Here is a 13049-nt window from a genome sequence, read left to right on the forward strand (position 1 = left end):
GCTTGGGTATGGGTAGTTGGTTCAACAGTTGAGGGAATATGATGGAGAGTGGATGTATTGATAAATTTTGGATTAAAGTATTTGGGGTTAAGATTGCGATTTCGAGGAGGTAAAGGTGTTGGTGAAGCTTCAGGTGGTGATGAAGTAGAAGATGGGGATGAAGGAGATGGATGAGGTGAGGAAATGGGATTGTCAGGTGGGTTCGGTTGAGAGGGAGTTGAGGTATTTGAAGATGATTCTTGCATGGGAAGTGTAGTATGTGTAGGGAATAGGTTTTGGAAATTGGGTAAAGTATGACAGGGAGTATGGGGCGTAGAGTGGGATGGGTTTGTTGGGGTAGGTGAGGTAAGTGGGTTATGATGTAGGAATTTTTCAACAGTAGGTAAAGGTGATTGGGTAATTACTTTAGAAGTCCCTGGATATATATGTTCAACAAATTCAACATGCCTTGAGTGAAATAGACGACAGGATGATGGTTCAAAACACTTATAGGCTGATTTAGAAGAGGAATAGCCTAGGAAAATGCATTGAGCCGATCTTGGGTGGAGTTTTGATTTTGCATACGGTCTAAGCCATGGATAACAAAGACATCCAAACGATTTGAGTTTGTTGTATGTTGGTGATTTTCCATAAAGAATATCGTATGGACTTTTGGAATTAAGGATTGGTCTAGGCAATCTATTAATGAGATAGACGGCAGTTTGAAAAGCGTGGGACCAAAAAGAAAGCGGAAGACGAGCATGATGGAGGAGAGCCAATCCTGTTTCAACGATATGACGATGGCGTCTTTCAGCGATACCGTTTTGTTCCGGTGTATGCGGAGGGGTGGTGAAATGAGATATGCCTTGAGCTTGTAGATAAGGAATGAGACCGGTATATTCACCACCATTGTCGGTGAAGATGGAGATCAAAGGAGTTTTAAAATATTTTTCAACCAATCTTTTAAACTGTGGAAATAGTATTTTGATCTCTGACTTATGTTTCATTGGATATAACCAAATATATTTGGTATAAAAGTCCACAAAGATTACATAGTAACTAAAACCATCAATAGATTTTTCAATTGGTCCCCACACATCAGAGTATAAGAGTTCTAATGGTTTTGAAGCAGTAAAGGAATTTGCACCAAATGACATTTTATGACTTTTATTAATCGAACAAGAATGACAATGAAAATGTTGAAATTTTGGAGTAATGCCTAAAATTTTTGCTAGAAACTTAAAGATTCGAATGGATGGATGACCGAGTTTATGGTGCCAATCAAGAAGCGAGACGGTTGTAGTGGAGTTGAGTTGTGGTGTCAAAGGAAGGTTGGCATAGTAGGTATCAAGATGATTCTCCCCCCGCATTAGTGGCGCCCCCGTTCGAAGATCCTTCACAAAGAAATGAGAAGGAAAAAATTCAACAGAAACATGATTAGTTTTACAAAGCTTGGCAACCGAGATAAGATTGTTGCGTAGTTTTGGAACATATAAGATGCCGGGTAAAGAAAGTGAGCGTGAAGGAGTGTATAAGTTTGCTTTACCAGTGTGGGATATGGAAAGAGTCTTACCATCGCCAAGGATAATTTCATCCGGTCCTCCGTATTCGGACAATGTGTGAAGAGATGACCGGTCAGATGTAACGTGGTGTGAAGCTCCACTATCAAACATCCATGTTGGAGATGATGAAGTGGGTCGAGAGGTGGTGACGTTGGCAATCGGGGCGACCGGTATTGTGGCAGCAAGATTAACATTGTTGTCACGTAGGAAGCGAGCAAGTTTTCGACAAACTTTAGTTTCATGCCCCGGGATGTTACAGAATTGGCAATAGGCTGAGTTACGGTTCAGGCGATTTCCACCAGAATAGTTAGTGAAATTTGACCACTGTTGGCGCCCACCTTTAGGTTGTCCCGCTGGTTTTGCAGTTCTTGAGGGTTTCTAGAATTGGTTCTACCAGTGCTTCGTTGGGTGTAATTGACTGTAGTCATGACCGTGGAGAGGAAGGCGTGATATCACCTAGTTGTCTTTCAAAATCAACTAGTTTATCAAACAGTTCAAGGTATGATATGGGTGTGTCACGAACCTTTAAAGCAGCAGTAATGTTGTTGTACTCATCACCTAATTGCCCAAGAATGTGAATCAGCAGATCTTCCTCGTCAATGGGACTTTGGACAAGAGCAAGTTCATCAGCAATTGATTTCATATCGTGAAGGAATTCAGCAACAGTCCTGGTTCCTTTGGGATTTTTTGCAAGTTTTGATTTGAGAGAAAGAACTCTGGAGCGAGAAGTACTGGCATAACTGGTGGTCAGCCGTTTCCATGCTTCGCGAGAAGTTTCGGCTGAGGACAAGATAGGCTGGATTGTATGGGTGCAACTGCCGAGAATGGCGCTTAGGATAATTTGGTCTTGTCGGAACCATCCGGTGTATTCCGGGTTTGGTTTGGTTGAATCTTTGTCGGTGATAAACTTTGATGGAGGTTGTTGTTCTCCGTCGATGAAGCTGTAAAGATTCAGCCCGTTAAGTGTCGATTGAATCTGTTTCCTCCACATGGGAAAATTGTTGGCATTGAGTTTGATGGGAAAGTGAGTAGTTGCTGTGATGTGAATGATAGTGCTTGACATTTTTGGGTTAGGAAGAAGATGGAGGTTTTCTTATTTTGATTAGGAAGCAAGGATCGATTTCTCGTATGAGTAAATTGGATGCTCTGATACCATAAAGAGGTGCAGAGGAATTGCAAGATTGAAAGCTGTATATATTATTGAACAATTGTCGTGGTTTTATACAGAGGATAAAATAATTGGAAAGAAGCAATAATTGGCTAAACATATGCAATATTACAACAATTAACCAAATATAAAATTATACATTAAATGGATTTTGAATCTGAGACTGACTTTCCTTTTGCTTGAGATATTCATTGAGTCGTAATAATGCCAACTGACCACTGTACTCCCCAAACGTCACAAACTTCTTACCCTAAAATTGGATCCAAACTCGCAGATGATTCAACCCTTCTCTCCGGTCTACCGATCAAAACTTCTCTCAAAACGACAATGATCGGTACTGTTGAAGATGATATAATCATGGATCAAGTTGATGCTCCATAGATTGTTGCTGATTTTGAAATTGGGCAAGATGAAGCTGTAGACATTAAAGACAAAGAGGTCAACAAGCAGAAACTAAGGAGACGTGTTGATCAATACAAGATTGAATTCCGAATTCCATGTCGAAAGGGGAAGAAGCTTCTTGTATTGGATGTAGACTATACTCTCTTTGAACATCGGTAAACAGCAGAAAACCCGCTTGAACTCATGCGCCTTTATCTTCATTGCTTTTTATCAGCCGTTTATCCAGAGTATGACATCATCATATGGTCTGTAACAAGCATGAAATGGGTGGACAGCATGGAGTACCGAGTAATCTTGATTACAAAATTGTCCCCTGAACTCTAACTTTCATTAAACAATGGTATTTATACATTAATAATAACACGCTAACATCCGACAGAACAAGGTTATTGCTTTTGGATGAGAAACATGCATACAAATCATTCCATTAAATGCCTGAGGCAATTAAGGTATTCTCATTCCATCTTACTTTACCTGATTTATGAGTTGATTATATGTACTTGAACATCTATTTTCTTTAGGCATGCTTAACATGATCACCATTTGAACTTGTCAGATGCAAGTTGACTTTGTTTTACCAGTTTTTGGCAAATGGCAAATGAGTGTCGTATCCAACTATCCATTACAACCAGTAAAACTCCCAACTAAATTTACCTTTTTACCCCTCTCTTTTTCCCTATTCTGCAATATAGCTTTCAGTGTGATTCCCTTAATAAAGTTTATATCTTGGAATGTTTTGAATCATGATTATACAAAAATTACAGATTTTAGAGGCTTTGCTTCCAAAGGATATAATAGTCCATTGACTTTTTGAGACTTTGGGCCATATCATCTACTTTAATTAACTTGAGGGATGAACATATTTTATATAAGAATCTTATAGAAAAAGTTGTTTTGGACAAAACAAGGCAAAAATACAACCAGTTGTCAACAAGATTGATTCTATCTATAATGACTTTACAACCATGCCAGCCAGTGGAAGTTTTGGTTGGAAATCATTCTGTTGTGACAAGATTAGTAGAAAATGGACTTCATTTTTCATGTTCATTGGGAAACACTGTACCAAGGTTTCTTTCTGAAAACTGGTCACAATTAAAACATATTTGTTTCCCTCATTGAGTCCCAACTTTTAGTAGGTCATAGTTTCCATCCCTGAGTTTAGCACTTTTACGGTTTTGGTCCCAAAATGTTTCTTTTGTAATTCTGATCCTTATTACAAGGCTTTATATCTGTTTTCGTCCATGGATCGTTAAATTTAACCACACAAACCTGAAATCCGTTTTAAATGACTTTTTTACCCTTAGACCAAAACTTGTATACCACATAGTTCTATTTTATAAATTTCTCTTATTTTTTAATCAAAGGTTATAACTTTTAGTGTAAATATGCAAATATGGTCCCTGTTCTTTTTTTATTTTACCATGTTTAGTCCAAAATTGAAACCTTTTCATTTTTGATCCTTATTTCAAGGTCAAAGGCTCAAATTCGTTATTACATATATGTTTAATTTTTTATTAAATTTGTAGGATAATAGATTGATTGATATTCAAAAGACATTTACATAGGGATATATAGAAAATACCTAAACCCTAATCACTGAACCCTAAAGGGCTTGGGCCTAAACCTAATCACTAACATCCCCCTACAATTTGAGCGGGTGGGGATGATTAAAATGGAAAAAACAGAAAACATGAAACATAACATAAATGAGGACAGCGGTGGCAGAGCTCTAACGATGACAGCTAACAACTACTCATCAGAGGAGAGAGAAGAAGTGGCGGTCAGCGGTGGTTCCTTTGTATAAGAAGAGAGGAGCGGCAACGATCATCGAGTCAGCGGCAGAGGAGTCCAGAGAAAAGCAGCAAGCAGCAAGAAAGAAAGAGGACTCAATCTACGGTGGACGGAGCCTATTCCGATTGACTCAGATATGAAGAAGAGGCGAGTTGAGGAGAAGGCAAAAAGCTTAGAGGCAGAAGCCATCTGACGAGGAGACATAAGCAAACGAGGCAGCAAAAAAATGCGAGGTAAGAACTCTAGTTTGGTGTCGGCGGCTGTTTTATTATTTAGGAGGAGAAAAAAAACCGAAGGAATATGAAGCATAATGAAGGCACCTCCGACGACTATGAAAGAATGTCGTCAGAGGTGGAGGGCGACGGTAACAGGGTGTGGTCAGCGATAGAATTTTAACCTAGAGTTCTGATACCATGTAAGATAATAAATTGATTGATATTCAAAATACAAGTACATAGGAATATATAAAAATACGTAAACCCTAATGGCTAGACCATAAAGGGTTTGGGCCTAAACCTAATCACTAACAAAATTAATTTTCTATAATATTAAAGTCTTCCTTCAGTTGTTTGTGGCGAAAATACAAGAAGCGAGTATTGTGTTAAAATGAAATGTAATTGACCAGCTTAATGCAACAACACTACTAGAAAAAGTGTAATATAATACGGTTAAAAACATGAATATATTACGTACGTTAAGCCCGTATTAGTAGAGGGGTGTATTATATTACATGCCTAATAGAGTACGGCTACTTTATATGTATCCTATCTACTTTTTACAACCATCGCATACAATCATCTAATACGCCATATATATACATCTAATACACCATAAACGACCGTACTTGATGTCACATCCCCCATTCAAGCAATCCATTCCTGACTGTATTCCAGCCCATTCCTGCATTGCGTTCCAGCCTTATTCATCACCCACTTCCATTCCATGGATGCTGCTGTGGAACACATGGATCACCATTCCAACTGAAACTAACTCTTCAATTTCTGCAAAGCTTTTACTACAACATAAAGAAATAATTTTTACTTCATAAGAATCCTTTTCAAAGCTTCAAATTCCAACAAATGTTTTAATAAAGATGTACCTCCATCAATTGAAGTTTCTGACTAAGTGCAATAATAACTCTCATGATTTGGTGCTACTGAATACTCATCTAGAGTTATTGATTCCCAGCTCAAATTTCCCTGTAGAAGTAGGGAAGGTGAAAATAAAAGTAATCATCACTAAAGATCATTAAGGTGAAAATGAGTTATAAAATTCAGCTTTCAAGATATATTTAGAGATTAGATATATTTTATACTTATAATAGAGTTTTTATGTATCAACAAAGCAATATAGAATTCAGATTAAAGTAAACCTGCTGCTGCAAGCGAGCTTCAAAGGTCATAATATCCTGCTCTAAGTTAACCTAAAGTAACACGGATCCATAAAATTAGCATAAAAATAGTGCTTAAATAGGTCCAAAAAGGAACAGAAGAAGGATATATTAATTATATCTATATGCATATATAACCTTTCTTTACTTCAAATGATTCTTCTTTTTATTTGCATGGGCATGTTTCTTCTTTCATTATACTCTTCAATACTTAAAGCACCTGGAGCACTTGATGTTCCAACTTCATTAAGAATATTATTAGAGCTATTTAACCAAACACAATTTCATAAACATCTTCAAGTTTACAAACTGCCAAAAATTACCTATGAAGACTATATGCAACTGCTCATCCCCTTCAGACATCAAACTCGTATTCTTCACATCCATACAACCCTTCAAAACCATAAACAATAGTTTGATTTTTATTAAGCAAACATAGCATACATTATTGAATAGTTAATTAACCCCAATAATTAGGAAAATAATTGAACAAGATTGGTACCTGGAAGAGCTTATGGAGTATCATGTTGTTCTAATTACTAAGACACCCTTGAGAAACATCAATCGGATCCCATACACACTAGTTCAATAGCTATCCCTAATTAACGAAGAAAACTAAAAACTAAAAACCATCAAAAGTCGGTAAGGAAGAATACAAAGAATACAACATACACGATAAAACATATATACAAACAAAATATTTTAACCATAAGTAAGGACTGTATTTCTTGCCTTAATAAAGTCTGTCAAGCCAGGGAGGAAGAAGGAACGTCCATAGGTGGATAATAAAATAAAAACAAAGGCCGAGTAGCGATGAAAACCAACCCTATCTCCGATGCATATGATCCTTTTTGTCCTACATAATCGATCGTATCACAATAATCTATCATACATCGGATCTGATATCCAAAAAATGAAAGCCTTGTTATTAGGTCAAAAAAGGGAGGAGGCGGTGCTCCGATGATCTTCGGGAAGAGGAGAGGTGATGGTGTGGTGATCGTCGAGAAGAGAAGACATGGTGGTGCGGAAGTTGCCGGGAGGAATAGAGGAGTGGAGGCTTGGAGAAGTGGTTGTGAGATGAAAAAACGAGGACTCTGTTTTTATTACACTAAAAAAAGGCGGACACCAAAATCTAAATCTAAATATTTGATAAACATAATAAAGTATTTTTATGGTATTATAGGGACAAGAACCTTCGTTTATAATACGGATTTTGTTACAACCGTATTATAATACAGTGTACTCTATTTGCCATTTTCTAGTAGTGATTTTTGTATGTTCTATTTACGGGTGACAAAATCATCTCTATCCAAGCACCATGATGTTCTTTCTCGGTCGAGTGTTGAAGCTAAATACCATATGCTGGTAAATGTAGCCATCAAATAATGTTGGATTTGCAATCACCACTACAAAATTCATTGCCCTTCCACCATGGCTGCCATTTCCTATTGTGACAATTTAAATATTGTATACTTAACCTCGATTCATGTGCAACATTGATGCATGAGGCCCATAAGATTATGATTCATTTCGTTTGGGGATCAAGTAGCCTTGGAGAAATGGATTTATTATCCAAAATGTGAAAATAAAATGATTTCATTGATAAAAAAAAATCAAATGGTTTTATTGTACAAAATAATAATATAATGTGTATATTGAAGAATAATAGGTTGAGTTTTTCTAAAACCATAAATGTTATTTAAGCGGTTGTCAAATGTTTGTCGGTTACGATGCCTTGGTTTAGAGAGTTCCAAACAAATATAAAGATTTTTTTTGGAAATTGATCTTTCCTAACGAGGGTTTCCGGACCAGCTTTCGTGTATCGATTAATCCCCCGCTGCGAACATGTAACTATGACTCATGTCCTAGAGTCACTGCATGCGAACATACATGACCACAGTGGCTGTAGTTCCAAGATTTAAACATGGGTCAATAGGTTATCCATTATATCTTCCACACATCTTAAAAGATCACTACAACCTAAGTGGCCACAAATTTAGAGATTTTAACGAACTAAAAGCAATATAGTGGATTTTTTAAATGGCCGATGAAAATAGGTTGGATTTTTTTTTTTTTGAGGTTTGTCATTTTAAAATCAACATCAATATTTATTAGTTTTACACTAGCTTTATAAATAGCATATCGTGTTTTAAACTATTAAAAATATCAAAAATTTATGTTTGTTTGAAAAGTAAACTTAAATTAAATACGCTAATAAACTGATATCGATAAAACAACATGACAAACAATAATATTAAATATAAACTATTATTATAAAATAATAATGTCTATATTACATAAGTTCAAAATTGAAGGACTATTTTTTATGACATGACAAACAATATTATTAACATATAACATATTAATTTTTTTTAGAAGTATAAAATGTAAATTTTAGTGTTGAATATGTGATTATTCCATAACTAAAATGTCAACTTAGTATTTTTTTATTACCTATCAGTTATGGAGTGGGAATGGGATATTGAATAAAAGTCAAACGAAGTTGTCCCTGCTGACATGCATCATTTCTTAATTCTTACAACCGTTGCAGATCCAGGCTTTTGCTTTAAGCGTGTTCTTTCACAAATACGAAGACACGAACACACTAATAACCTTAATTTCATTAAGGACAATCCTTGAGGTTTGATGCTTTCAATTTATTAGTAAGTTCATAATCATTATTTTCGTCTATTATTTATCATGATCTTATCGTTATCTGCTGAGATTGAAAATTTTGGGTTTTTAGTAATATGATTTGTGATTATGATTATTTGAGCCAAATAATTATGAATAATGAGAGTTTTGAGAATTTGCTCGAACTGTTTGACATATAAGTTGTGTTTTCGTGTTGTTGGGAAAGGGCTGCTGTTCTTGATAATGAAGTGTTCTTGTCTATTTTCTAATTGAAAGTGTATCTTTGGATCAAGGTATTATGGATATTAAGAACGTCCCTTCTTCTCTTGTTGACGAGATTGCGCCTATTCTTGGTGTTGCCAATGAAATTCAATCGGACAACCCAAGGGTTTCCTATATTTGTAAGTTCCCCACACAGATTAACATCATATGTTCACACAATCACACACACACTCACATATATGTTTTTGAAACTTTCTAAGATATAGAAGCAAGTCCTTGTAATTATAAAGGACTGGATGATATAGGGGCAGACATATATCAATTGTTGTCTTCACTCTTTTTAGAAGGGATATGAGTACTATTATTTTCTTCCTTCAATGTACCCCTTTTGATTGCTTGCATTCAAATGGTAGATATAAGAAACCTTTTTGTATATAAATAATCAGGTCGGTTTTATGCTTTAGAAAGAGCCCACACACTAGATCCAATATCAAGTGGTTATAGGGTTCGTCAATTCAAGGATGCCCTACTTCTGCACCTAGAAAGGGTATGTGTTCTCTTTGGTTTCACTTAGTGAATTTGACCAAGTGCATAAATGGCCATATCATTATTTTACTGCCACTGCCTCCTTGTTTCACTTAGATACCATTTTCTATTTTAGGAAAACAAAGCAACATCAAGAGGAGAAAGAAACAGTGATGCTCATGTTATACAAGCCTTTTACCTGCATTTTAATAGAAATTATATGCATAGCTTGCAAAATGCAGATAAAGTTGATCGGTAATCATACATAATCTTGGTTTAGTTTTTGTTGTCTATTTATTATATATGACCTAATCTTATTGTTGAAATGTTCTTCTAATGGCAGTATCCGCGTTGCAAAAGATTACCAAAAGGCTTCTGTTCTTTTTGAGGCTATGAAGGCTGTCAGTCTTTCAGATTCTATTGAGGTACCAAATGAGGTAAATGCTGGATATCTTCCCTGAAGAAATTCATTTGTTCATTCTTTACATTTCTTGTACTTTTTTAAAATTATTGTTGTGTATATGTTCATAGATATTGGAAGCACATGCAGAAATGTATATTCATAATATGCTTACACTTCACCCTGAAAGTTCAAATCAAACACGAGAAAAACTTCCTGAGGTTGGTTGAAGAAATTCATTTGATGATTGGTTATCTCTCTTAATGCAATTTTTGTGAATTATTACGGTGTATCTGTGCATAGATATTGGAAGCACAGATGAAGCAGACAAACCACCACAAAATCCCCCTCCAAACCATAAAAGATTGCACCCAAGAGTTTGACGAAAAAAATCTCATCGGAAATGGTGGATACGGAAGGGTCTACAAGGGAATCCTCTCATGGGCGCATGTAAACAAGCTAGTTGCTGTAAAACGGCTAGATGTCACCGGGTTTCAAGGTAACAAGGAGTTCCACACAGAAGTCTCAATGCTTTCTCAGTATCAACACAAGAACATTATAACCCTTATAGGGTTTTGTGATGATAACAAGGAAATGATCCTTGTTTATGAATACGCAAGCAATGGAAGCCTCGACACATATTTGCGTGATACTACAATGTCGGGTGGATTGTCGTGGCCACAACTCCTTAACATATGCATTGGTGTTGCTTCTGCATTGAACTATCTTCATAATCATGTGGCAGAAAAACACAGAATAATACATCGCGATATAAAAAGTGCAAATGTTTTGTTGGATGAGAATTGGAATGCAAAACTTTCGGATTTTGGGTTGGCTAGGATAGGTTTAGCGCATCAGCAAAACACCATTGGTATAACTAACGTTTGCTGGCACTTATGGCTATAATGACCCACAATATGAAAGAACAGGATTTTTATCAAAAGAGTCGGATGTGTACTCGTTTGGTGTGGTTCTGTTTGAAGTATTGTGTGGAAGGCTAGAGTGTGTTTTTAGTTACCATGATGAGCGGAGATTCCTCCATCATTTAGCTCGGACGCGCTACAAAAATGGGGAGTTGGGTAAGATTATTAATCATAGAATAAAGAAAGATATCAAACCAAGAACGTTGAGCAAGTTTTCTGCTATTGCATATCAATGCTTGCATGAAACTCGAGAACAACGACCTACAATTGCTGAGGTTGTATTCCAATTTAAGGAAGCTAGGGAAACTCAAGTATGTTTGAATAATATTTTTATCGATTCCTACAAAAAAAACAAAGATTATCTACCTAAAAGTACTGACTTACTCACACATAGATTATTTTTGTTTCATCATCAGTTAGGAGATGAGGAAGATGAATTCTTATTCAGAGGATAAACGGAGGGAGTTCCCTTTGGTCAATGTTTATTAAACACAAGGGATACATGGATGTAGGACTTCAAAAAATCTATATGCTAAGTGTGTACAAATGTGCAATAAATCTTTGCTGTTTCTAAAAAAATTGTGTACAAATGTGGGTAAAATGTAACGTCCAAATATACAAAAATAGATAGAAAATGTATTTGGGTTTTTAATTCTTTTAAAAGGAATGTTATTTTGAAGCTTCGGGGGTGTTCTTTTAAAAGGATTGTTTTGTGTTCTTGTGTGTTGTATATATTCAAGGTTAAATATTACCAAGTTTGGCGCTGTTTGTTGAGATAGTTCCTTGGTTTTTATTTCTCTTTTTGAGCCCTAGAACGTTCTCAAGTTATTGGTATCTTCTTTCTTTTATTTAGTCATCAAAATGCAATCAATACCCCAAATGCAGTTTACTCTAAATTTTTTCAAATTAAGATTGTTAGAGAGGTTGAGAAGATGTTCAGTTGAAAGGTACTTCATTGTAATGAAAACCCTTTTGTGCTTTGTGAAAATGAAACTCAGTTACTTATTAACATTTAATTTTGATGATATGATGTGGTTTACATTGGTACTAGATGGATGGATAGTCCACCAAAGAAAGGCCTTGCAACTGAGAAACCTTGTTGGTGTGGCCTTAAAGTTGTGCATGATGCCATGCTGGAAGATGCGATGCACCATGGTGATATTGTAGGAAATGTGTTAGATATAGGTTTCTTGGGTCGAATCATTAAGGTGATCATCGATACAGCTCCTTCTATGTCAAACTCTTGTTACTAATACTTCTGGTCCCTGTTCTGAAAGAGTAGATAAGGGCTAAGGAATGGAAGAAAGTTTAAACAATGAAGAGAGAAAAGCTCAGAATGAGAAAATCTTAGAGCTTATGAGGCAACATTATTCTCTTCTTCGGAATAGAGAAGGTAAGAACATCATTATGGGAATTGTGACAAAACCAAGTATGCTGAAACAATAAGAAGTTTGGCGTTTGGTGAGGTTCATATATTCAATAAAGTATTGAGGTGTAGTTTTGCTTATGAAGACTTGATTGAAAATGAGATGGATTTACCAATTATTGTCAAAGCCTTTACTTACAAGAAATTCACAAAGAAAAGTGAACTCAAGTATTCTTCTGTTGAATATAATGAAATGAAAATTAGAATTCATGATGTCTTGTGAAAGGTTCACGAACAAGTTTGGAGTCTAAAGAATATTTAGAAGATAACTGAAGTGAAGAATGGTGATTTATTTTAAGAAACATTTCAAAATATTGTTTTCTAGGTTTTAAGAGGAACACTGAAGTTTCAGAATTCTCTCTTGTAGACTTTCCTTTGATGTATCTGAATGACTTGCTAACTTGCTAACTCTGTTGAAAATCTTAGTTGGATTACATAGAGATACTTATTCTTTTGCCTATATACATGTTAGATCGTTTGTGGTAATTTATTACCAAGAGATTGTATTTTCAAATTATGAACTTGCAAAATATTTGATAAGGTTGTTGACAACCCTAATATGAAGTTGAAGGGGTTATCTAAATTAAAAGATGGGCTGCCACTAGTAAAAAAAGCAACATTGGACAC

General features: G+C 35.7%; 1 protein-coding gene across 3 annotated transcripts; it reads left to right on the forward strand.

Moving 5' to 3' along the window:
* Positions 1–2896: 2896 nt before the first annotated feature.
* On the forward strand, positions 2897–11764 carry LOC145162213 (putative receptor-like protein kinase At5g59700). Of its 3 annotated transcripts, XM_079081423.1 has the most exons (9): positions 2897–3560; positions 8844–8955; positions 9220–9327; positions 9595–9695; positions 9810–9928; positions 10017–10110; positions 10205–10294; positions 10377–11307; positions 11413–11764. In XM_079081423.1, the coding sequence occupies exons 3-8, from the start codon at positions 9225–9227 to the stop codon at positions 10977–10979; spliced, it is 1110 nt and encodes a 369-aa protein (XP_078937549.1). In that variant the 5' UTR covers positions 2897–3560; positions 8844–8955; positions 9220–9224; the 3' UTR covers positions 10980–11307; positions 11413–11764. The 3 variants fall into 3 exon arrangements, with proteins under 3 accessions (XP_078937549.1, XP_078937561.1, XP_078937554.1); XM_079081435.1 differs by lacking the exon at positions 8844–8955; XM_079081428.1 differs by lacking the exon at positions 2897–3560 and having other exon boundaries at positions 8675–8933.
* The last annotated feature ends 1285 nt before the right edge of the window (positions 11765–13049 follow it).

Source organism: Lactuca virosa, chromosome 1, assembly GCF_052849685.1.
Source record: "Lactuca virosa cultivar CGN04683 chromosome 1, Lactuca_virosa_CGN04683_v6, whole genome shotgun sequence".
Lineage (NCBI taxonomy): Eukaryota > Viridiplantae > Streptophyta > Magnoliopsida > Asterales > Asteraceae > Lactuca > Lactuca virosa.